Source organism: Phycodurus eques, chromosome 5, assembly GCF_024500275.1.
Source record: "Phycodurus eques isolate BA_2022a chromosome 5, UOR_Pequ_1.1, whole genome shotgun sequence".
NCBI classification, from domain to species: Eukaryota; Metazoa; Chordata; class Actinopteri; order Syngnathiformes; family Syngnathidae; genus Phycodurus; species Phycodurus eques.
This window is the reverse complement of record NC_084529.1, coordinates 10,183,092-10,208,964: the sequence shown is the minus strand read 5'-3', so window position 1 is coordinate 10,208,964 and position 25,873 is coordinate 10,183,092. Positions and strand designations below refer to the sequence as shown.

Below are 25,873 nucleotides of genomic sequence, written 5' to 3'. Positions count from 1 at the left end.
GCAGATGATGTGATTCTGTTGGCTTCATCAAGCTGCAATACATCTGAGACTGAAGCAGCTGGGATAAGAATCAGCATCACCAAGACTGAGACAGTGGTCCTCAGTCGGAAAATGGTGGACTGCCGGTTAAGGCATGAAATCCTGCCCCAAGTGGAGGACTTAAACTATCTTGGGGGAGAGGAGTCAGATGAAGTGGCACTGACCTCTGGTAAGGTTGCCTCTTGGACACCTCCCTGGTGAGGTGTTCTGGGCATATCCCGCTGATGGGAGGCCCCGAGAATATCCCAGGAGCTGGAGAGCTTTCCCAACTGGCCTGGGAATGCTTTGGGATCCCCTTGAAGAGCTGGGTGAAGTGGCTGGGGAGAGGGAAGTCTGGTTTTCTCAGGTCCAATTTATGTGTTTTGGACAGAAATACTTTTCAACTGAAGTACTACAGAAACAAATGATTGTTTTTAGAAGTGTGGTGGTGGTTATTTTGAGGATAATTAAAGGAGTTATTTTTTTAGATGGTCAAATTGTATTTAATTAATCAAAGTTAATTTGGAAACAAACTGCATCTTTGGGTTGTTGTATCTAAAATCTCAAAAATAAAATATAAATAAGGATAAATTAAAGTGTGTGAGTGCTTGGTGAAATAATGTCTAATCAAGTGATAAACCTTTCAGTACTTAGCAACAAAAAATTCAATATATTAAAGATTTAAAAAGTGACCAAGCAAATAAGAATTTAGGTAGATCAATTGATGTACCTTAGTCCGAAGGCTGTGATGGACACATTTTGGTAAACTATTCATAGAGTAGAACATTGATATAAAATAGACCTTGGCCTTCATGAAGACAGTGTTCTTCTTGTTTCCTCTTGTTCTCACTTGAAAGGACAAATTTTATGAGTTTACATGTTAGAGAATAATTTTTGAGAGATTAATGTACTGTATGTGTTTGCATTCATGTACAAATAAACACTCGTGGGATGAAACGAAACAATACTATATATATATTATTATTATCCACTTATATCTTATATATATATATATATATATATATATAAGATATAAGTGGATTTTTCAGATATCGGTACTTGAGTATTTATTGTTCTGACAAATTTTGTAATTTTACTCAGTGCATTTGAAAACAAATATCTGTACTTTCTACGCCTTACTTTGTCAAAATAGGTTCGTTACTTTCCCCCCAACCTTTACAGATGATTACGTAAAAAAAAAAAACATGTTAACAGAGAGAGGTAAAGTAAACTGCTGTTTAATATCTTGATTATTTGAGATCTTGGGAACCTACAAGACGGGGGAAAAAAACGGAGAGCGGCGACATGGAGGAACGTACACGCTTGAGCATCAATGATGACAGCAACAGATTGAGAGAAGCAAGATATTCCCCATCCATGGCTTTATTTAAGAGAATTGTTTGAAGTGGTCAGCCACAATAATGATTTGTGGCAAATGTGTATTGTCCTCTGTCAGTTATCAAAACGGGTTTTTAGTACTACTACTACTAATAATTTTTACTTTTCAGTCTGCTTTTTAAAAAAACCTTTACTTAGGTACAAGAGTTGAAACATTAGTTCTATTTGCACGTCTTTTATTTATTTATTTATTTATTTATGTATTTTAAACAAGTTTCTTTACTTAGTTGAGTTCTGTAGTGTGAGTAGGTACTATAAGGTTCCTTGCTGCTGGGTTTTGTTATGACGTCAATACGTATGTCCCGATCATGCGCCGCCGAGCAACACAGGAAGTTGCACAATCAGCTGATGCTGGTGCTTCCGGAAGTCGGAGTATCTGTTCGGACACCCTGCCGACGCCACTTGAAGCCGGAGGAGGGAACAGGGTGGACGCTTAAAGGCTGACAAACACTTGAGTAAACGGGGGACGTGAGGAATTTGAATTGGCGTCCACGCGGCAGAAGAGCTCGCTAACTGAACCCTCGGTGGAAGAAAGAAAGACAGAAAGCCAGTCACTACGCGCTTTTGTGTATTCATGCCATGGCCTTGTGACCTGCATTGTTTATCTCCTGTGGACTGAATTCAGGGCATTTCTTTTATATGAGTTAACTATTCCTATTTGTACTTCACTCCCAACGCAATAAGCGCAACAAACAATGTTAGCAAATAGCGCAACAGGCTAATGTTAGCAAATAGCGGAGCACAGTGTTGTTGTTGTCCTGGTTGGTGCGTTCGTAACTGGCTGATAGTGACCGATCACCTTAGCTTCTTGTCACAGCAGATTTAGTTGAGCAATAGTTCGACTGACAGCTGACCTTGTTGGTGTTAGGTTGCGTAGTTTGTTTGCAAATGTTGAGAGCAGCTAACTTGGTAGCATGTTGGTAAAATTGTAACTCGTAAGCTTCATTCTGATCTTGTGATACTTATGTTATATATTTGATTTCAACTCCTTTTTACCCTTTTAATGTAAGTTTCACATGTCGTAAATTCAAGGGGTTACTTGACAGTTTCAAGCTGAATTTGGTGGCTTGTGTACGTTTGGAGTTATGAATTAAAGTAGCCAATTACAGTGGTAGTGTACACAGTGTTCGAGAAGAGTCAAACAAAGAGAGAAGGGTCCCTCAGAGGGTCCCATTGTGTTTTAGAGTGAGCCACCCCCTACTACTTGCCAATGCTGGATCTTGAAGTGGTGCCTGAGCGATCACTTGGAAATGAGCAATGGGAATTTGCCCTCGGTAGGTATTGATGTGATATTATGCTGTCTCTTTTTGTTTGAATTTTAATGCTTTTTGTGGTTGTTTTGTAATTCAATGTACAGTACTTAAAATGTTTCCCATACAATACCACAATGATAATGTCTTCTGTCAGTAATTCTGTACTGGTGGGTCAGGACAGCTTGTAAAAACAATTTGATGTCATCCTATTCTGATCTTACCAGTACAGTACAGAGGTGTACTAAGTTCCCAAAGAGAACATAATAGGAAATATTCCCTTGTTATCTAGTCACTACCTGTAGTTTACCCTGTAAACAAATACAATGCAGTTTAGCCTTTGAATGGCGAACATCATGGCAAGCCATATGCCTTTGGCGGTACCCCAAACTGAAACTACATTCAAAATGTAATATACTGTACATATGTTTTCAGAGGCTATTTTTAAACCAAATCATTGTTTTTATTGTTCTGAACTTTGATAAAAATGTGTGGCAACTTTGCAACAATAGGAAAATGTGGGTGACAACATTTCTGAACCACTGGCCAGTGTTACTATGAAAGGACATTGCAAATTCCGTTTGTTGCTGTATACTGAATGATGCTTTAAATTAGCTGCACAGGAATTGAGGATCTAACCTGCAACCTTCAAGTTACGAGATGCTTTGTCCGATTTTTGTTTTGTTTTGTCTAGGCATGCCTTTGGCCCAGGCCATCTCAATTCTCCAGAAACAATGCCGCATAATCAAAAATGTCCAGGTGCTTTACAGTGAACAGGTGAGATGGCCATAGTGTTTGTGTTTCATTCATTTACAGCAAAAATGTTTGAACAAAGTAATAATAGGGTCCTCTGTTTCCAATGGTACCAAGATAAAACATTTTGAAGGTCACTCAGTTACCACGATATTTAGTTTTTTATTTGATTGTTTTATATTTATGGCCCAGATGTGTTGTTTATAGAAATGTCCTGCATTTGCCGTTTTTCCTTGCCGAAATTGAGACAGCGATGATATGTTGACCAGTTGCATGTGTGCGTATGCCTCAGCCCGCACTGGCTCAAACAAACACTTTTTCTGTGAAATACTTACATGAGTTTTTAACTCATCAGCATTTTTTCACAAAAAGTGATTATCTTTTTGTCTGTTGAAAAAGGAATTGTAATTGTAAATGTTCGTGTCTGCCAGGTTCCAGTAGTCGCCTTCTGCATCATGAGCATGAGGACATATCCACGGCCCACCCATCTTAATGTTACTTAATGACCTTGTTTATCTCCATAACAGACACCACTCAGCCATGACCTCATACTGAACTTGACTCAGGATGGTATTAAACTGCTGTTTGATGCCACAAATCAGAGACTCAAGGTGAAATATTTTTGTACTGCCACCTCCCCAAATATTTTTTTTCTTAAATAATGCACTCAAATATTTTGGATAGACAAGAGCACTGTGGCAAATTTCTTGCAATTTAGGTCTCACAACCCAACTACAAAATATTTTGTAAAATTATGTCGAGTAAAAACTTTTTTGTTTTGTTTTGGGTTTTTATTGTTTTTTTAAATCATTTATGGACTCCCCTTTGTATCACATTTTGACTAAAGCACATGTATCAAACTGGTGGCCTCAGGGCCAGATCCGGCCTGCCACGTCATTTTATTGGCCCGCGAAAGCAAATCAAAATTGGTATTTGTGTTCCAGTGTAATAACGTTGAGCTATTGCCAACATTTTTTTGTTACCCCTTTGAAAAGAAATGTAATAGTTGAAAAATATGTTTTTATAGGCTTCTGATATGAAAAGTAGCTATTCATCAATTTGTTGTGTATTATGTATGTAGCCGGCACGGTGAACGACTGGTTAGAGCGTCAGCCTCACAGTTCTGAGGACCGGGGTTCAATCCCCGGCCCCGCCTGTGTGGAGTTTGCATGTTATCCCCGTGCCAGCGTGGGTTTTCTCCCGGCACTCCGGTTTCCTCCCACATCCCAAAAACATGCATGAATTGGAGACTCTAAATTGCCCGTAGGTGTGAATGTGAGTGTGAATGGTTGTTTATTTGTATGTGCCCTGCGATTGGCTGGCAACCAGTTCAGGGTGTACCCCGCCTCCTGCCCGATGATAGCTGGGATAGGCTCCAGCACGCCCGCGACCCTAGTGAAGAGAAGCGGGTCAGAAAATTGATGGATAATGTATGTAATTATGTGAGGTGATAATTCATTTGCATGGGTTCACGGTCGCAACAGCCCTCTGAAGGAAGTCGTAACTACGTGGCCTGTGACAAAAATAGAATTGACACCCCTGCTAAAGCAAGCTAGGGCTGCACAATATTTCGTTTAGAGCCTCACGGTGGCGAAGAACGTGTACGCAATAGTCTCATCGCAGGATCTGCTGTGATGTTGGGGTACTGTAATCTGCAGAGAATCAACTGTAATATAAAAATTGACCAGCTGAGGGACCTGTTTGGACATGCTCAAAAGATTAAAACATGGTACACCTGTTGCATTTCCTATTTCGTGCTTCAGAATGAGACGAGGCAGGTACGCAGCAGCTGTGTCTGTGCGTGAGGTGCGTACAGGGACACTGCGTGAATTGAAGTGAATGTTTTCTTTTGTAACACGATATAATTGTAAAACTGGATGACTAGGAAAATTATTGTTTGTTATCAATGCTTTAGTTAAAACACTGTATGATCACACTGTGATAATATGGAATTTATTTTGTTTTGAAATCTAAGAATAGATAAGTTATTTTGTTAGTATAGTCAGCCAGAGCTGCAATGAATGTAAAGTTCTCAATTTCCAGTTTTTGTTTTAATTCCTCATTTTTCGAAAACATCATTCAAGCAAAAAGTTTTTCCTCATGTTTTTGAGATTGTAGGGTGAAAGCTGCAGCTAGCTACTAGTGTGGACTGAATGGTTGGCAACAATGGGGAAATGAAATGCCAGTATGAGGCCAGTTTGAGGGTAATACAAAAAAAATAAACTATGAACGAGTTAGGGCTGGTGAACTTCAAAATCTTGAACTATGAGCTGAACTCGTTAATTTTTGGAAGGATGAACTGAACTTGAACTAGTTTGCGTAGAGAATTAACTTTCCCAACACCAATCCTGTATTATTTCATATCGCAGGTTTAAAATAAATTGCAGTGTCATTTTTTTCCTTCAATATCGTGCAGCCCTAAAGCAAGCGTTGTATTCTTGTTACATACCGACTATTGATTTGTCTATTTGTTGACAGGTGATTGAAGTGTATGACCTAAGCAAAGTGAAACTGAAATACTGGTAAGTTGAAATAAAAATGATACCCCATCGATGAAATACAATTTTACACTCAATTATAGCTTTCTAAATGCTTACACATCCACTAAAATATTCATGTACAATGTGGATCCTATAACTACAAATAATACCTGGGATTTCAGAGGATTGGATGTAAAATAGTGCAATGTGCAGTTTGGATGCTATACGTTGTTCATGGTAGAATGGAACTTCTGAGGTTGAAAACAATCACTTGCGGGACATCAACCTGGCTGTACTCCAGTTTGTATCAAAATAACCTTTTCCCAAAGATAACAATGGCAATAGAAATAATACGTTCCAGGGTCAACTGTCGATGTCATAAAGGTACTATAATACAAGTATAAAAATAAGCTAACCAGTGGTAATATTAAGGCATTAAACACTACTTAAATGGGGACGACATAATGTGAAGGTGATGCGCCACACACATCACTTTTTAACATTCTGTGTTTGGTAATCAGGTTATTAGCCTATACTCCTACACCACCTGCGTGCATCTGAAGGTGTTTGTTTAACAGGAAAGGCAGTAAGGACGATGACATGGGTAAGAAAGTGAAGAGAAAGAAATTGACACACAGGCAACAGCTGCAGGTCATCTGGTAGATAGTTTTTGTTTCCCCGCTTCTTTTTCCATTTTAGGCAGTTGCTGAAAGGTTTTCCCTCAAAAATGTTTTTTAGTTTGAATTAATAGTTACCTTTACTGTCACATGCACATATTAAATATATATACTGTATGTAAAATGTACAGTGGGTACGGAAAGTTTTCAGACCCCCTTAAATTTTTCACTCTTATATTGCAGCCATTTGTTAAAATAATTTAAGTTCATGTTTTCCCCACAATGTACACACAGCACTCCATATTGACAGGGGAAAAAAAGGAATTGTTGAAATTTTTGCAGATTTATTAAAAAAGAAAAACTGAAATATCACACAGCCATAAGTATTTCAGACCCTTAGCTCAGTATTTAGTAGAAGCACCCTTTTGAGCTAATACAGCCATGAGTCTTTTTTGGGAATGATACACCAAGTTTTTCACACCTGGATTTGGGGATCCTCTGCCATTCCTCCTTGCAGATCCTCTCACGGAGTTGTTCTGAAGCCACTACTTTGTTATTTTAGGTGTGTGCTTAGGGTCATTGTCTTGTTGGAAAGTGAACCTTCGGCGCAGTCTGAGGTTCTGAGCACTCTGGAGAAGGTTTTTGTCCAGGATATCCCTGTACCTGGCCGCATTCATCTTTCTTAAAATTGCAACAAGTCGTCCTCTCCCTGCAGCTGAAGAACACCCCCACAGCATGTTGCTGCCACCACCATGCTTCACTGTTGGGACTGTATTGGGCAGGTGGTGAGCAGTGCGTGGTTTTCTCCACACATGCCACTTAGAATTAAGGCCAACAATTTCTATCTTGGTCTCATCAGACCAGGGAATCTTATTTCTCACCATCTTGGAGTCCTTCAGGTATTTTTTAGCCAGCTCCATACGGGCTTTCATGTCTTGCACTGAGGAGAGGCTTCCGTCGAGCTACTCTGCCATAAAGCCCCGACTGGTGGAAGGCTGCAGTGATGGTTGACGTTCTAGAACCTTCTCCCATCTCCCGACTGCATCTCTGGAGCTCAGCCACAGTGATCTTTGGGTTCTTCTTTACCTCTCTCACCAAGGCTTTTCTCCCCCAATTGCTCAGTTTGGGCGGACGGCCAGCTCTAGGAAGGGTTGTGGTCGTCCCAAACGTCTTCCATTTAAGGATTATGGAGGCCACTGTGCTCTCCGGAAACCTTAAGTTCAGCAGAAATTTGTTTGTAACCTTGGCCAGATCTGTGCCTTTCCACAATTCTGTCTCTGAGCTCTTCAAACAGTTCCTTTGACCTCATGATTCTCATTTGCTCTGACATGCACTGTGAGCTTTCAGGTCTTATATAGACAGGTGTGTGGCTTTCCTAATCAAGTCCAATCAATATAATCAAACACAGCTGGACTCCAATGAGGTTGTAGAACCATCTTAAGGATGATCAAAAGAAATGGACAGCACCCGAGTTAAATATATGAGTGTCACAGCAAAGGGTCTAAATACTTATGGCTGTGTGATATTTTATTTTTTGTTTTTTAATAAATCAGCAAAATTTTCAACAATTGTGTTTTTTTTTTCTGTCAATATGGTGTGCTGTGTGTGCATTCATGTGGGAAAAATGAACTTAAAATGATTTTAACAAATGGCTGCAATATAACAAAGTGAAAAATTTAAGGGGGTCTGAAAACTTTCCGTACCCACTGTATACAAGCACATACTGAATACAGTCATGCAGCTCAGGAGCTGTATTTCGTTTGTGTGCCTTTAGTATGTTGTATTTTTATTTTACTTAATATGTACAATACTTTTGTCTGGTAGAATGACAGTTTGATTTGATTTTGATTTGAAAATGATCAGTTCGGCAGGTTAGTAGCAGTAGTTAGTTTAAGAAAAAAAAGAAAACTTCAGAAAACTTTTACATTAAAGTAGAAGTTGTAAAGTTTTGGATATTTTTCTTTAACCTGTGTCATAAAAGTCAAAGACCCATTACAAAGGACTGCATGGGCGTGCTTGGGAAGTAAAACTGCATCACACTCATCATCCGACTCATATTTTTGTTTGGCAGTGTTTGTTCCATAGCAGATTTTAAAACAACCACCTTCCAGTCATCACACCAAGTCCTCACAGACTAGTCCTACTGTTGTTACTGCCCCAACAACTCTATTAACATTATTTGTATGGACTATTCATTGTTCATTTTATGTTGCAGTGGAGATGACATTCATTCTTAGCCATAAAACGCAGCAGCTGCAATTGTTCGACCATTAATGGAGTCGGCTCATCTTTAATGTGTTCTTAAAACACTTTGCATATATCCAGTAAAATGAATATGTTGCATTAGCTTCTTAAGTAATATTGTATCGAAGATGGTTGTTAACAAGTCTCACTGTCTCTACACTCTTGTCTTTGCAGTGGCGTCCATTTCAATTCTCAAGCCATTGCCCCCACTATAGAACAAATAGACCAGTCGTTTGGAGCGACCCACCCTGGAGGTAGACTTTTCTTTAAATCATATGCAATGGAAAAAAATCAAGGATATAGAAATATAGAAATCCAGTTTTTTGTTTCTGTGTTCTTTTCTGGGATGAATCTGCTTTTCCTTTCCCCATTTGTGTCCAGTTTACAATGCAGCTGAGCAGTTGTTCCATCTCAACTTTCGAGGCCTGTCGTTCTCTTTCCAACTTGACTCTTGGAACGAGGCTCCAAAATATGAGGTGAGAATTCCCAGTTGGTGTGGCAGCCACTTAAAAAGTACCTAATGTCTTTTCAATTTTCAATAAGAAGTGCAACTTTTGAACACTATCATGTGGTGATGATATGCCATATGTCATAATCTCCACAATGGTCAGCAATTGGTATGACAAGTACTTCAAACACACATTGGAACAATAGACTTTGCATGGATTAAGTATAACGCAATTTGAACTAGTAAAAGCAACATTAGCCATAAAATTATACAGTACAATAAAAATGAGACTGTGTAGTATAATTTTAATCCCACTATGAAAGGTATTTTTGTGTTCAGCAATTTTGCTAAAGGTTTCTGCGCCAACACATCTGTATGTTAGCAACTGTTTCTAAATAATTTGCAGATATAACATCAGTTTCCAAATAACAATAATAATTCCAAGCAGATTTATGAAGAGGGAGTGATATTGTTTAGTTCCTCTCATCTTTTTTATCCACCCTTTGCCTAAGTTTATGATTAAACATGTCCCTCATAATTTCGAAAGGCATGCTCAGTTTAGCATTAGATCAGCTCTGAGCCTCAGAGGAAGCACTCCGGACTCAGAAAAAAATTGGTGGATATTTCTGGATTAAGCATTCCTGCCTGGTAAAGATTCAAGTTGCATTAAAATGCAATGTCGCCAATCACGTCAAACAATGAAGAGTGTCGGTGTTTAGGTCAGTTAAACATCTATCTGGTCATTGTCGCTAACGTATTGTCCCGCAGGGACTGCGTGATTTTTTTGTAGACATGAATGGGTTGGTACAGTACTATATATTCAAGATAGCTAGCTCTTTATGCATTTCCATACACACTATTTCTGCTAGTTGTTTTGCCTTGACAGCCTAACTTTGCCATGGTTTTGGCATCCCTGCAGATTCCGCATGGGGCCATGGTCAAGAGGATGCACATCTATACTGGCAACAACCTGCAAGAAACAAAGTACATCACATACACCCATTTAAGTTATTCAGAAACTTGATTTGAATGTGTTAAAACATTCAAATTGATTACGCACTTTTGCTTGTACTCAGAGCTCCAGCGATGCCATTGGCCTGTTTCTTTGGTAACATCTTTGCAGAGTGCGTGGATGTCCTGAGAGAGGGTACAGGACCAGTGGGGCTTAAGTTCCGCCTTCTAACTGCGGGTAACATCTGTCTCTGCCTATTTCAAATTTCTCTGAGAAGTTCATAAAAAAGTCAATAATGGATTCACTGTATTTTAAGTTTTTTCAACTGTTCAGATGTTTAATGCTATGTTAATGTTATTGGTAGCTATTTGGGCTGTACGATATTGGGAAAATATTACATTGCGATTTTATTTATTTTTCTCTCCAACCTGCGATGTATATTGTGATGTGAAATTATACAGGATCAATGTTGGGAAAGTTCATTTTCCATGCAAACTAGTTCTTAGTTCAGTTCATTACAAAAATGAACTTGTTCAGTTCATATCTCATAATTCAAAATTTGTAACTAAGTTCACAGTTTTTTTTGTTTTTAAAAAAATAAAAAATAAAATATATATATATATATATATATATATATATATATATATATATATATATAGGGAAGGGCTAGTACCCTCAAAATACAGTCATATACTTTCATTTTTCAATTTTCTGAGCCGCTTATCCTCACAAGCGTCGCGGGAGTGCTGGAGCCTATCCCAGCTATCATCGGGCATTTCCTACCAATCTCAAAAACATGAGGAAAAACTTCACTTGAATGGTGTTTTTTTTTTTTTTTTAATAAGCAATTTAAACAAACTTAAACTTTTGTCCTTAATGTGCAAATAAAAACGTGCAACACCGTATGTCGGGAAAGATCGTGAAAGGACATTGATAACTTTGCCTTCGTCGCAGCTCTGTCTGACTATATTAACAAAATAATTGATCTATTCTTATATTAGGCAGCACGGTGGACGACTGGTTAGAGCGTCAGCCTCACAGTTCTGAGGACCTGGGTTCAAACCCTGGTCCCGCCTGTGTTGAGTTTGCATGTTCTCCCTGTGCCTGCGTGGGTTTTCTCCGGGCACTCCGGTTTCCTCCCACATCCCAAAAACATGCATGGTAGGTTAATTGACAACTCTAAATTGCCCGTAGGTGTGAATGTGAGTGTGAATGGTTGTTTGCTTGTATGTGCCCTGTGATTGGCTGGCAACCAGTTCAGGGTGTACCCCGCCTCCTGCCCGATGATAGCTGGGATAGGCTCTAGCACACCCGTGACCCTAGTGGGGGCTGCGGGTGGGGCGCAAATTTTTTTCTTCTTACTAGGGGGGTCGTAACAGAAAACAATTGAGAAGCACTGCAGTACACCAACGTCCAAGCACACACTGCGATGAATACTGCGCACCCGTACATTGCGATGACTACGCTCAACAAAATATCGTGCAGCTTTAGTAGCTATACAAGAAAGATTATATAGCAAATTATACTATATTTATTTACATTATCAAGAGGTCCCCTTCCATCAATTTTTTATTTTATTTTACTTTTATAATCTTTGATGTCCTTCGCCCTGTGACACTCGCGGCCAGCAACTGTAGGCTGTGAACGCCCACGGCGACCAGCGGGACGCCCGTCCTCCGTTACTATTATTGTGAAGCACAATTCACCAGATGTTGGATTGTTGGCCCACTAATAGGCAGCGTGATCTGAAAGGGGACATGGTTGAAAATGAAAAGAGAGGGGGATGTTTTGAGGATATGCTCGTCATCCGCTCTCATTCGTTTGAAATTAATCCCTTGCGATGACCGTCCCTGGCAACGATGAATGCAATCTTTGCTATTTCATCCACTGTTGCGTCATAAATAATGAATATAGTTAAGTATTGCTGTAAAAGACAACATCTGAATACTTTACAGACTGTATTTGTATGGCTGAGACTCAAAAATGCTGTGTTGCCGTTCAGCTGAGTTGAGTGTGCATGTACCAAACACGAAGTGGGCAGGTACTTGAATATTATTGAGAAAACTACCAAGGGTTTGCGGGGTAGAAACAGTATAATCGGTGGAAGGTATACATTTGGACGAAGGTACAGATTTAGCGGAGCAGCGCAGAAGTTGGGAGGTAAAAAAAAATAAGTCTGTGAGTTTGCACTGGTGTACTCGTTAATCATCGCCTAACAAGCAACACAGTATTTATCAAAATATTGTTATTACTAAAGGAGGACAAGAAATAATTAAAATAAGAAAGACTTATCCTCACCTAGTTTTCGAGCCTACTTATCACAGTATGCAAGTTTGTTGCCAGCTAATGCCAAGCAAAGATAAGCAGCAAAACTTTTTTGCATACATGTATCCCCCACTCTTGTCCTGCCTGCAGGATCCAGACTGATGTTGTGTAAGGTTTTATTCGAAAAGATTTGTACACACATAACAATCAATTCCTTGTTAATTAAATCTAAATTCAACTTGGTTTTGTATTATATATAATATGATATATTTGCATATGGAGTCTTGTCAAGACTGTTTTTGTCATTGCTATTTGTGCTCAATATGAACAATATTAAAGACTCAGAATTCATTGTTATATACACAGTAAAAACACAATGAAAGTCTTACTTTGCTAGTCTGTCTCCACTTAGACAAATATATTAATATAAAAGAGATAAATAAGAACAATATGATATATAATATAATGCAAAACAAAATCAGTGATATAGAAAGTGTCGAAAGTAAACACAGTCGTCATCAGTAGGTTCCACTGCGATTCAAAGCTTTTGAAAAACTTCAGGTTTGTTTGGTATGCGGTAAAAGCTCTTCCGATCAACCCTAAAGCTGTTTGAACAGCTACAATTATTATATTAATGAAAACAACAACCCATTCATAAATGCTTCCATGATCATTTTTACACTGAAGCTTATACTGCGATCTATACCATTTACGGTGAAGGGATTCAATTTATACAGTGATATGAATTCATATATCCCAGCCCTAAGACTACCTCACAATGTCGGTAATTTCAAATCCACCCGTTTTGCAAGCCTTATGCTGTTTATTGCCTTTTACATTAAATCAACGAACTGTATGGATGTCAAACTTAAACCATGTCACAGACTCATTTTGACTGTGTGTTATGCAGAGAACAATTGAGAAAAAAAAATAGATTCTGATGGAAGGAGACCTTTAACACAGACAGATGTGCACACAGCAACTGAAAACTATTCACTTGTACAGTATTTTGTTAGTCACTTTTAATTTTGTTTGAAATGAGTGTGCAGGTTGTGGTCCTGGTGTGATGGGTGATGCGAAAGTGAGGTCCTTAGAAAGATGCATTTACTTTGGTGACTCCTGTCAGGAGGTGCTTGGCGCTCTGGGCTCACCACATAAAATATTCTACAAGTCTGAGGACAAGGTATCTCTCCTCCTAATTATGTTTCTTCAGGTTGAAAGAAAACATTTAATTTCTGGGAGGATGCTCTGCATGTTTGAGTTAAGCGTGTCTACATGTGTTCTGATTTATTTCAGATGAAGATCCACTCTCCATCTCCTCACAAGCAAGTTCCTTCCAAATGTAACGACTACTTCTTCAACTACTTCACCCTTGGAGTGGTACGTAAGGACTTATCTGTGTTTTAAGAAGTATGCACTGCTTTTTTTTTTTTTTTAATACAGAATTGTATGAAGAAGAGTGATTGTATATTTTGCTGTTGGCTTTTTTTAAGTTAAGTACAATACACTTGATGTTCTCTTTTTATTGCTCGTTCTGAATTATTCATTAAGGGATGATATTGTCTTCCAGCTTATTCATGCTAATCATAACACAAACACAGACAAAGCCAAGTAAACATTTTTCTTCTGTTATTGTTACCTCTGTGGACTGATCACCAGTTGATCACAGAACCACAGCACACACCAGTATGAAATTCAGCTATTGTATGTGAAATATTTTTACTACCAAGACGCGCAAAACATTTTGCCATCGTTATATTTTCAAAACACACAATATAAAGTGAACAAAGTTTTTGTAATAACAGCCTGCATTATGAGTATCTTTGAAAGAGTCATCCGTTGTCTGTCTTCCCACATTTATCCACAATTTGAATTTTCTTTTTTATGCAGGATATCCTTTTTGACTCAACAACTCATCTGGTTAAGAAGTTTGTCCTCCATACCAACTACCCAGGACATTATAACTTCAATATGTAAATATCTTGTCACCTTTTTAAAAATTATTTTGTGTTTGACCTTTGGAATTTGTTTAGATATGAGGTGCAACAGTATTTTTTTGTGTATAATAATCTCTGTCATTCTGTTCTCTCCTTTTGCGCTGTAGATATCATCGGTGTGACTTTAAGATTTCACTTGTCATAAAAAAAGGTTAGTCACTGGATGCTTCATCATATTTGTGTGACTTACCTTTTTAACAAATATGTATTTCTTTTCTGTCTCAGGAAGAGTTGACTTTCAGACAGATGACTGCATATTGACCACTTACAGCAAGGTCAGTCATTTACTAAACTTGTAAACTGTTCTCAGGGATCACTTTAGTTTGACAGGAGGTGCTGTAAATTGTGCTCAACTACAACCCAATTCCAATGAAGTTGGGATGTTGTTTTAAACATAAATAAAAACAGAATACAATGATTTGCAAGTCATGTTCAACCTATATTTAATTGAATACACTACAATAACAAGATATTTAATGTTCAAACTGATAAAACTTTGTTTTTAGCAAATAATCATTAACTTGGAATTTTATATCTGCAACACGTTCCAGAAAAGTTGGGACAGGAGCTTCCCTGAATTGCTCAGTCATTCACAAGCAAAGATGGGGCGAGGTTCACCTCTTTGTGAAGAAAATAGTTGAACAGTTTAAGGACAATGTTCCTCAATGTACAATTGCAAGGAATTGAGGGATTTCATCATCTACGGTCCATAATATCATCAAAAGGTTCAGAAAATCTGGAGAAATCCCTGGATGTAAGCGGCAAGGCCAAAAACCAACATGGAATGCCCGTGACCTTCGATCCCTCAGGTGGCACTGCATCAAAAACCGACATCAATGTGTAAAACATATCACCACATGGGCTCAGGAACATTTCAGGAAACCAATGCCAGTAAATACAGTTTGGGTTACATCCGTAAGTGCAACTTGAAACTCTACGATGCAAAGCAAAAGCCATTTACACCCAGAAACGCCGCCGGCTTCTCTGGGCCCGAGCTTATCTAAGATGGACTGATGCAAAGTGGAAAAGTGTTCTGTGGTCTGACGAGTCCACATTTCAAATTGTTTTTGGGAATTGTCGACGTCGTGTCCTCCGGGCCAAAGAGGAAAAGAACCATCCGGACTGTTATGGACGCAAAGTTCAAAAGCCAGCATCTGTGATGGTATTGGGCTGTGTTAGTGCCAATGGCATGGGTAACTTACACATATGTGAAGGCACCATTAATGCTGAAAGGTACATACAGGTTTTGGAAAAAGATATGCTGCCATCCAAGTAACGTTTTTTTCATGGACGCCCCTGCTTATTTCAGCATGATAATGCCAAACCAAATTCTGCACGTGTTACAACAGCGTGGCTTTGTAGTAAAAGAGTGCGGGCACTAGACTGGCCTGCCTGCAGTCCAGACCTGTCTCCCATTGAAAATGTGTGGCACATTATCCATCCATTTTCTGAGCCGCTTCTCCTCACTAGGGTCACGGGCGTGCTGGAGCCTATCCCAGCTGTCATCGGGCAGGAGGCAGGGTACACCCTGAACCTTGTGGCACATTATGTGGCACATTATGAAGCGTAAAATACGACGACGGAGACAACGGACTGTCTAACAGCTGAAGCTGTACATCAAGCAAGAATGGGAAAGAATTCCACCTACAAAGCTTCAACAATTATTGTCCTCAGTTGTACCAAACGTATATTGAATGTTGTTAAAAGAAAAGGTGATGTAACACAGTGGTAAACATGACCCTGTCCCAGCTTTTTTGGAATGTGTTGCAGCCATAAAATTCTAAGTTTATGATTATTTGCTAAAAACAATAAAGTTTATCAGTTTGAACATGAAATATCTTGTCTTTGTAGTGTATTAAATTAAATATAGGTTGAACATGATTTGCAAATCATTGTATTCTGTTTTTATTTATGTTTAACACAACATCCCAACTTCATTGGAATTGGGATTTTCCCTCAGTTTTATTTGTGGTTTTACTGTGTATCCATCCTCTATCAATACAGATTTTTTTTTTTACTTGTTCTTTGTTCTGTTGATTTCGGATATGTAAAATAAGAATTAATTACAAAGGAAGTACGATTATGGTTGAAATTTATATAATATTCCAGACGGTTCCCAAACAGCTATTCAAGATTCTTTCCTGGTTTGAGTGATTTAAAAAAAAATTCTCTCTATAACATCATAGCTTTGTTATTTCCTCATTCTACTAGTGTTTGGTCTTGTAAATGTAACACTAGGTAATCAGTGTTGTCTGTTTTTCATCACTTTGTTTTTCATGGCCAGTGGGATCAGATTCAGGAACTGCTGGGCCACTCAATGGAAAAACCCGTTGTGCTTCATAGGTAATGAAAACCATGCTTTGACTGTGTTACTTGACTTTTGTTTGTGCCTCACACACTTCTAAAGATGATTTTTCTATACAATAATAAATGCTAATATTTACTTCAGTTGCATCGTTATTGTAGCGTCACCATAACAACCAAAAATATGCTCAACAGGTCCTCATCTGCCAATAACACCAACCCCTTTGGCTCTACTTTTTGCTTTGGACTGCAGAGGATGATCTTTGAGGTCAGAATGCATAGTATGTACTTTGAGTATGAGTGAATGTATTCTGTTTGGCCAAATAAGACAGTTTGGATTAAAAAAGCAAACATGAAATTTGACAAAATCCCATAGCATTTATTTTGATTTTTTAGTTTTACTTTAGTTTATATCGGCCAACCGGAGCTGTGGCCGTAAGGTGGTCGGTCAGTGCCTGTTGCAGCAGCAATCCCCAAACCCATTGGTGCACACCAGCGGTGAGGGATGCCTTCAAGCTGAAGAAGCCTTTTTGGCCTGTGAGACTCCGTAGGCAGCTGATGGGTACTGACAGGCCGATCGAAATACACCTCTAATCAGAATCATCTTTATTTGCCAAGTATGTCCAAAAAAACACAAGGAATTTGTCTCCGGTAGTTGGAGCCACTCTAGTACGACAACAGACAGTCAATTGACAGAGAACACTTTTGAGACATAAAGACATTGAGAAAAACAGTCACTGAGCAATAAAGGGTTGCTAGTTATCTGGTAATGCTGGTACAATTTATTTATTTATTTATTTATTTTTGACAATTTTGCAAAAATATGCAGAGCCCTCTAGCACTGAGAGCAGTTTGAATCACTAATCTCGCAATAGTCTGGTGCAATGACCATTGTGCAAAGGGTGCCGAGACTTCAAGGAGTGAATGCAGTTTAAAGTGACTAGTGCGATAATCTGGGACAATGTTGATTGTGCAAATGTTGCAGATACTCCTCAATCAGTATGCAAATGAGGCAGATTCTACTCTGGCATGAGTGGCCAGTATTGGTCAACAACAGATATGCAAATAGTGCAGCGTGGCGAGACTACTACAGTGAGTGCAAGAGTAGTATATAATTGGGCCGACAGAAATGTGACAACAAACTCAGACAAAAGAAATTGGCAGCATGTTGCAATGGAGTTGTAAGTTAGCTGTTTAAGAAGTTGATTGCAAGAGGGAAGAAGCTGTTGGAATGTCTGCTAGTTCTAGTTTGCATTGATCGGTAGCGCCTACCTGAGGGAAGGAGCCGGAAGAGCCGGTGACCGGGATGTGGAGGGTCGGAGAGGATTTTGCACGCTCTTGTCTTAATTCTGGCAGCGTGCAAGTCCTCAAGGGTAGGTAAGGGTGTAACGACAATCCTTTCAGCAGTTTTGATTGTCCTTTGCTGTGGACGAAACCAGACTGTGATGGAAGAACACAGGACTGATTCGATGACCGCTGTGTAGAACTGCCTCAGCAGCTCCCGTGGCAGGCCGTGCTTTCTCAGAAGCCGCAGGAAGTACATCCTCTGCTGGGCCTTTTTGAGGACTGAGTGGATGTTGATCGCCCACTTCAGGTCCTGAGAGACTGTAATTCCCAGGAACTTGAAGGTTTCGACGGTTGACATAAGGCAGCTGGACAATGGTTGCTCAGGAAAAAACTGGGTGTGGAAGAAATCCGGTGAAGCCATGGAGAACGACTTCCGGATGGATTTGAAGAAATGCTTGTCCAACATCCAGCGTCTCAGGGGAAGCAGTGCACATTTAGAGACTCTGTATGTGAGACTCTGCATTTGGAGACTCTGTATGTGTATAGTGGGGATGGGGTGCTCCTGCCCTCAACTCAAGACGTTGTGAGTTGGTGGGCCAAATACTTCAAAGCCCTCCTCAATTCCACTGACACGCCTTCCTATGAGGAGCAGAGTCTGGAGACTCTGAGGAGGGCTCTCCTATCTCCGGTTTGAGGTCACCGAAGTGATTAAAAAGCTCCTTGGTGGCGGGGCCCCAGGGATGGATGGGATCCGCCTGGAGTGCCTAAAGGCTCTGCAATTTGTGGGGCTCTCCTGGTTGACACGCCTCTACAACATCGCGTGGACATCGGGGACAGTGCCTCTGCAGACTGATTAGGGGGACCAGAGGGTATGGCACTGGGTCATGAAACCGATTAGCCAATGTGGTTAGTATACAAATCTCCGAGCCACACTTGTGTGTAGTTAGCCACATCATCACGTGTGTTTATGTGGCCTAAATCTTAGCCACACTTAGCCAGTCCTCGTCACTGGGAACTAAGCCGATAAGCTTTAACGATGTAGGCCCAATTAAAACTACCGATTCATCAGTCAGGAGTAAGGCTGAATAATTCAGGAAAAAGTCTTAATTGCATGTTTTTATTTGTTACTTTCAAACAAATATGGCGATTTTTTTTTTTCAGGAGGAAATTTGTTTTCAGGCGGCACGGTGGCCGACTGGTTAGAGCGTCAGCCTCACAGTTCTGAGGACCCGGGTTCAATCCCCGGCCCCGCCTGTGTGGAGTTTGCATGTTCTCCCCGTGCCTACGTGGGTTTTCTCCAGGCACTGCGGTTTCCTCCCACATCCCAAAAACATGCATGTATTGGAGACTCTAAATTGCCCGTAGGTGTGAGTGTGAATGGTTGTTTGTTTGTATGTGCCCTGCGATTGGCTGGCAACCAGTTCAGGGTGTACCCCGCCTCCTGCCCGATGATAGCTGGGATAGGCTTCAGCACGCCCGCGACCCTAGTGAGGAGAAGCGGTTCAGAAAATGGATGGATGGAAGTTTGTTTTCAGCATTTTCCACGAAACACAAGAAATAAATGAACATTGGATATAGCCAACAAATAACTCTTTTGTAGGCCAGGCCTAAATGTTATGATGAATTCATATGAAGACCAAATCTGTATTTTACTATTGAATCACGTATTGATTTAACTTCATGCCTTGTAAAAATTTAATACTGTATAATGATGCTCTTGTCAGTAGCAGTAGCACTGCTGTCAGTGTCAGCCGAGTATAGAGATAAAGTGGAGAGCGACACGAGTGACGCTTTTCATCATCCAGATGTGAGTATAAAAGCAGTTGAAATGGTAAACTATTTAAAGGTTGATTAATGTTCTTATCAATTACAGTAAACATGTTAAATTGATTCACTCATTATTTGATACTCCCCCCAAGATGGATCTTAAGGAATTTATAAAGAATTTTCTTAAAACCTTTTCGTTGAAGATAAACAATATTCTAAATCTTTGATGGTAAATACCAAACCATACCTCACTTTAACTCTTGTCAGGAAGGGCTTTTGTGTTTTGATGAAGGCGATTTTGATTCGCCACCATAGTGAATGTGGGCAGTATTCACTTCACCTCATCCTGTTTAAATTATCCATTGGCAAGTTGGCGAACAGGTAGCGTGAACCCTGCAACTATAGGAGGATCGCACTCCTCAGCCTCCCTGGTAAGGTCTATTCAAGGGTCCCGGATTGGAGGGTCCGTCACATAGTTGAATCTCAGATTCAGGAGGAGCAGTGTGGTTTTCGTCCTTGCTGTGGAACACTGGACCAGCTCTTCACCCTCAGTATATTCCTTGAGGGGGCATGGGAGTTTGCCCAACGAGTCTACATGTGTTTTGTGGAGCTGGAGAAGGCGCACGACTGTGTCTCACGGCCGGTCCTGTGGAGGTTGCTCTGGGAGTATGGGGTACCAGGCCTCCTAATAAGGGCTGTTTGATCCCCGAACTACCAGTGTCAGAGTTTGGCAGTAAGTCGGATTCCTTTCCAGTGAGAGTTGTACTCCGCCAAGGCTGCCCTTTGTCACCGATTCTGTTCATTACCTTTATGGAAAGAACATCTTGGTTCAGCCAAGGCATTGACGGGATCCGGTTTGATGACCTCAGTATTGCATCTCTGATTTTTGCAGATGATGTGGTTCTGTTGGCGTCATCAAGCCGTGATCTCCAACTCTCACTGCAGCCAAGTGTGAAGCGGTTCGGATGACAATCTGCACCTCCAAATCTGAGGCCATGGTCCTTTTTCAGAATAGGGTGGAGTGCCATGTCTGGGTTGGGAATCAGGTCCTGCCCCAAGTGGAGGAGTTTAAGTATCTTGGGGTCTTATTCGCAAGTAGGGCAAGAATGGAACGGGAAATCAACAGGCGGATTTATCGGATCTGTATTCTTCTGTCGTGGTGAAAAAAGAGCTGAACTGAAAGGTAAAGCTCTCAATTTATACATCTACGTAGATACCCTTCATCTATGGTCACAAGCTGTGGCCCGTGACCGAAAGAACAAGATCACGGCTACAAGCGTCCGTAATGAGCTTCCTTTGCAGGCTGTCCGGGATCTCCCTCAGAGATAAGGTGAGGAGCTCGGTCATCAGGGAGGGGCTCAGAGTCAAGCCACTGCTCCTCCACATCGAGAGGAGCCAGATGAGGTGGCTCGGCCATCTGGTTAAAATGCCCCCTGGACGCCTCCCTGGTGAGGTGTTCACGGCACGTGCCACCAGGAGGAGGCCCAGCGAAGGATGCCCAGGGGACAACCCAGGACACGCTGGAGAGACTGTGTCTCCAAGCTGGCCTGGGTACACCTCAGGATTCCCCCTGAAGAGCTGGACAAAGTTGCTAAGGAGAGGGAAGTGTGGGCTTCTCTGCTCAAGCTGCTGCACCCGCGACCCGACTCCCTTTTACGTGGGGGCAGAAAATGGATCGATGGACTTTGTTGACCAAAATCATATATTGATGGCCGTGGTCACCTGTGTAAAATGTTGTTACGTGATTCCTGAACTATTTATTAATAAGAACCAGATGAATCTTGGCATATGTCAAAAGACAAAACATGCTCATTCAGTATATTCAGGTAGTTGGCTAACCTAATTTTAGGTACATCATGCTGTTAAACATAGAGTTGAAAACCTGAAAGCAAGCTCAAAATGTGAACAGTTACCCCTCAAATGAGCCATCCATCTATCCATCAATTTTCTGTACTGCTTATCCTCACCAGGGTCGCAGGCGTGCTGGAGCCTATCCCAGCTATCTTCGGGCGAGGGGCGGGGTACACCCCGAACTGGTTGCCAGCCAATCGCATGGCACATATAGACAAACAACTATTCGCACTCAGATTCACACCTATGGGTGATTTAGAGTCTTCAATCAACCTACCATACATGTTTTTGGGATGTGGGAGGGAACCGGAGTACCTGGTGAAAACCCACGCAGGCAGGGGGAGAACATGCAAACGCCACGCAGGAAGTGGTTGACGTGATTATAGATGAAAGAGGAGATTTGAAGTCCCTCCACCATGGGGTCATAGATGTCCAGATCACAGTATACATGACGTCACTCATGTTTGCTTCAAGATAAGTTTAAAGTAAACAAGCAACTGTAGCGTCCGTTGGCAAGTAACACAAACAGAGAAAAGGTGGTTCCATTTTCCAGTCCCTTCTAGATCCGCCTCACTCTCAAGCGCCGGGTTCTCACTCCACTCTGCATTTCACCTTGCCAACGCTCCTCAGTCGGCTCTTCTCCTGCCATCCATCCAGTCGTAGGCCACGAACAGCTGTAATAACATTAAAAAAAAAGAACCACTGAATTAATGTACAGTATATTTGTTCAGTCCAGTTCAGTTGTATTTAACTTTTAAGTACAATACAGTTGCATTTAATATTTTAGAGCTGTTTTCAAATGTTTATTTAGGTTAAATTTTTCTTTATGTGCAACACATTTTATTTGAATCTTTGTTTTTTTACCCCCTATATTTAAGCGCAGTGTTAATGGTCAAACTGCAAAAGTTTACAGTGGCTTACAGTAATTTGAAATTTGGTAACAAGTTTTGCTTTGACCAACCAGTCAGAATATGAAGTCTGATTGATTTAAAAAAAAAAAAAAAAAAAAAAAAAAAAAAAAAAGTCCCATTTCCAATAAAGGTCACGTTACATCAGCCAGCATTAAGGATTCTGAAACCCCTGGACAGATTAAATTGAGATGGCAAGACGTAAAGACTGAAATCTGATTGGATTGGGGGGGGGGGGGGGGGGGAGTCTATCATGCACATGTACTGGAAAGCAATCCAGCCAAGAGAAATGCTGTGAATTGAAGCGAATAGACTTAAAAATAAATGAATAGAATTTCATTGAAAAAATATTAAGATTTAGGTTATAAATGTAGGTCAGTAATTTTTATAGTGATTAGACCAGCAGATGAGGCCTTCCTTTTACAGGCATTGTGTAAGGGGCAAATGGTACTATTTTACAAGAACAATTACCGTAATTTCTCGTGTATAATGCACACACATATATAATACGCACCCCCAAAATTGACCTATAAATTCTTGGAAACCCTTCTACCTATGTATAGCGCATTTTTACAATGCATGATTTTGCTTCTCCCCATATGATCAAAACATGAGAAGTATTATCTGTATTTTGTTAATTTTTTCAAATAATTATTCTCAAGTTAAGCACATTTTTTGAACACGGAATTATTTTTTAAATTGCTCTTATTTTGAAATTCAGAGCCCTTCTTTTATTTAGTAAATTAGAAAACACACAGTTGTGCTCATATGATTGATTACCCAGGCAGAATTTGTAAGATGGGTACAATTCTTTAAAGAAAACATGAAGGGCTAGACAAAACACAATGTTATTTTAATGGGATTAAAATTAAATGGTCAAGCATTTCAGAAAATAATTGTCATTAAACAAAACATTACCAGGGTATGTAAACTTATGAGCATAACTGTACATATATGCAGTCATACGTACCCCCCACGCCCCTATCATATTGGAATGAAAGTGTACAGCTTTTTCATAACCACGAGATTTATAAAATGTGAAAGTTTTTTTCTATTTGCCCCTATACCTATGTATAATGCGCACCATTGGCTTTTGACAATTCTTTGGGGGGGGGGGGGAATGCGCATTATACACGAGAAATTACGGTAGGTCCATTAACCAGGAATTATCTAACGAGCAAGTGTGGTCATCATTTTTGTCTTCTCATCATATAGATATATTTTCTTTCCTCTCTAGGTGATGCAGAATAATCACATAGCATCAGTGACCCTCTATGGGGCTCCACGAACCACCAGTCGAACCCAACTTGAAGCCAGCAGCAGCTCCCACTGAACAAGTAACCAGACCTCGCATCTCATTCAGGCCTCTTCTCAGTCCGCACAGAGCTGAAATCAAGCAAGCCACAACCACAACACGGCCATTCTTGGATTGAATTCAGAAACAGCAATTGCATTTGTTTTCCTGCTGGCTTGGAAGAATTGTACTCGAGACTTGGTGACGTATAGGAGCCCTTGCCTTCGAGGGACTATCACTTTGAGACAAAGTGATGAAATCTGCATTCGGGTAAAACTGGAAGAAAGGAATTTCAGAAAGTGAAATGCAGCTGACAGCCTGTGGGAAGCTGTCCTGCTGCTTTGGACTTGCGAAATGCACCATTAAAGAAAACTGTTCTGGTCAAACTCAAGACAAACTTTGACTTGATCCTCGGAATCATCATCATCATTATCAACTACAATGCCGACTGGCAGCTACCGCCTGTCTTCCTCCCTCAAAAAAACAAGACGCAAGCCAATCCAGGAAGAGCCATCAGATACTGCAGAGGACAAAAGGAAGCAAAGGTGGTCGATCCAAATGTTATCGAACAGTAAAAGAACCAAACATTCAGTGGCCAAGCCAGATGAGAAGCCTCTTAAAGCAGATCTTCTAAAAAAATTTGTATTTCCCTTTTGACCCCCCACACGCCAAGAATCCGTGTGCCCATAAATGATCACAAGCTGAATCATCTCCTATCATTTCAACACAATAAGCACACAAAAGGTCAGTTTAGTTGCCTAGTTTGTTCAAAACAAAGGTCACCGTTCCACACTTTTCTTCTCTCAGCTAGTAGACATGCATGCAAACACTGCAGTAACTCGACAGGCAGGTTTGGATAAGAGTAGAAACACAAACTGGCAACCTCTTATTTTTAGTCCTGTATGTTAGAAGTATTGAAAATGCTGCATTTTTCCCTACTCTGTGCCCTGTCTCACTCATAGTCACTATATCCGTGTTGCTCTTTTATAGCAGTAACTTTGCACGCTAGCGCACCTCTGTACTTTATTATATTAGGAGTAAGCAAGTTGACAAAGGAATGTTTTTTTTTTTGTTTCTTATTAAATGACCAAGCTTAGAGAACAGATTCCCCTATGCATGTATGTATATTGTTTGTTAACACACCTTCTGTTACTTTGTCCCCCCTTTTTGCTTTTTGTTTATGTGTGTCACTCTACATGCTAGTGATGCGTGACTTTTTGTCCCTCAGCAACATCTGCGTCCTCTTGTTCGTTGAGCTGCCAAATGCAAACGCCAAAGACATTTCAGGGTCATTTTCTTCTGATCTGCTGACAATGTAACCTCTTGTGTCATTGTGTCTGCCAGTCAAGATGTGGGTTATTTTGTTTCCTTACGTTCATTACTATTGCAAGCTGGTTGAGCATTTTTTTAATGTCCTTGATATCCAGGTTAAGGTCCATGAACAAGTATGCTTGGTTTTCTCACTAGTAAGACATCCCAGTGCACTCGTATAACGACTGTCTCACTACTGTTTTTTTCGACTACTAATGCCACTTTTGGCCTATTAGTAGTAGGGCCCAAACGATATGGTTTAGTCAGGCTGATGCCGATTCTAATATTTAGCTGCATAAAATTGTGAACAATCTGCAAAAATCTGCCATTTTGTTTGTTTGAATGTCATTATCTTTGTTTTATGTTATAATGTGTTTTTTTGGTTTTGTTTTTTTTAACGAAAAGATTTTTGCCAATTTGAAAAGGGCTGATTTTGGCTGATTAATCGACATTTAAGATCGATAAATGTGCAAATGGATTTTATCATTTATTCGCTATGGTTGATATCTTACTAGTAAGGGCAGAGTGCGTACTGCTGTAGTGCATGTCCTCAACCTGGATATCCAGGATATTGAATAAAAGCACAAATGGTTTTCCATACATTCCTGCACATCAAGGGCACTGTGGTAGAAAAGCCTCCACTAAAGTTTCCTCAACTAGTTTAACTGTTGACCATGATTACAAAGGTATGGCGTAGCAGTACGGCCATAAGCAAAATAGCTGTAATAT

The 25,873-nt window shown here is 40.2% G+C and overlaps 1 protein-coding gene across 4 annotated transcripts; it reads left to right on the top strand.

Annotated features, from left to right (window-relative positions):
* The first annotated feature begins 1,784 nt into the window (after positions 1 to 1,784).
* Positions 1,785 to 25,627, top strand: phaf1 (phagosome assembly factor 1). Of its 4 annotated transcripts, none has more exons than XM_061677449.1 (16): positions 1,785 to 2,690; positions 3,361 to 3,443; positions 3,947 to 4,030; positions 5,898 to 5,941; positions 8,935 to 9,014; positions 9,142 to 9,236; positions 10,128 to 10,192; positions 10,285 to 10,397; positions 13,475 to 13,608; positions 13,722 to 13,805; positions 14,316 to 14,398; positions 14,530 to 14,573; positions 14,648 to 14,697; positions 16,707 to 16,765; positions 16,922 to 16,994; positions 23,777 to 25,627. In XM_061677449.1, the coding sequence occupies exons 1-16, from the start codon at positions 2,627 to 2,629 to the stop codon at positions 23,870 to 23,872; spliced, it is 1,251 nt and encodes a 416-aa protein (XP_061533433.1). In that variant the 5' UTR covers positions 1,785 to 2,626; the 3' UTR covers positions 23,873 to 25,627. The 4 variants fall into 4 exon arrangements, with proteins under 4 accessions (XP_061533433.1, XP_061533435.1, XP_061533436.1 ...); XM_061677451.1 differs by having other exon boundaries at positions 16,922 to 17,007; positions 23,777 to 23,875; XM_061677452.1 differs by lacking the exon at positions 3,947 to 4,030.
* The last annotated feature ends 246 nt before the right edge of the window (positions 25,628 to 25,873 follow it).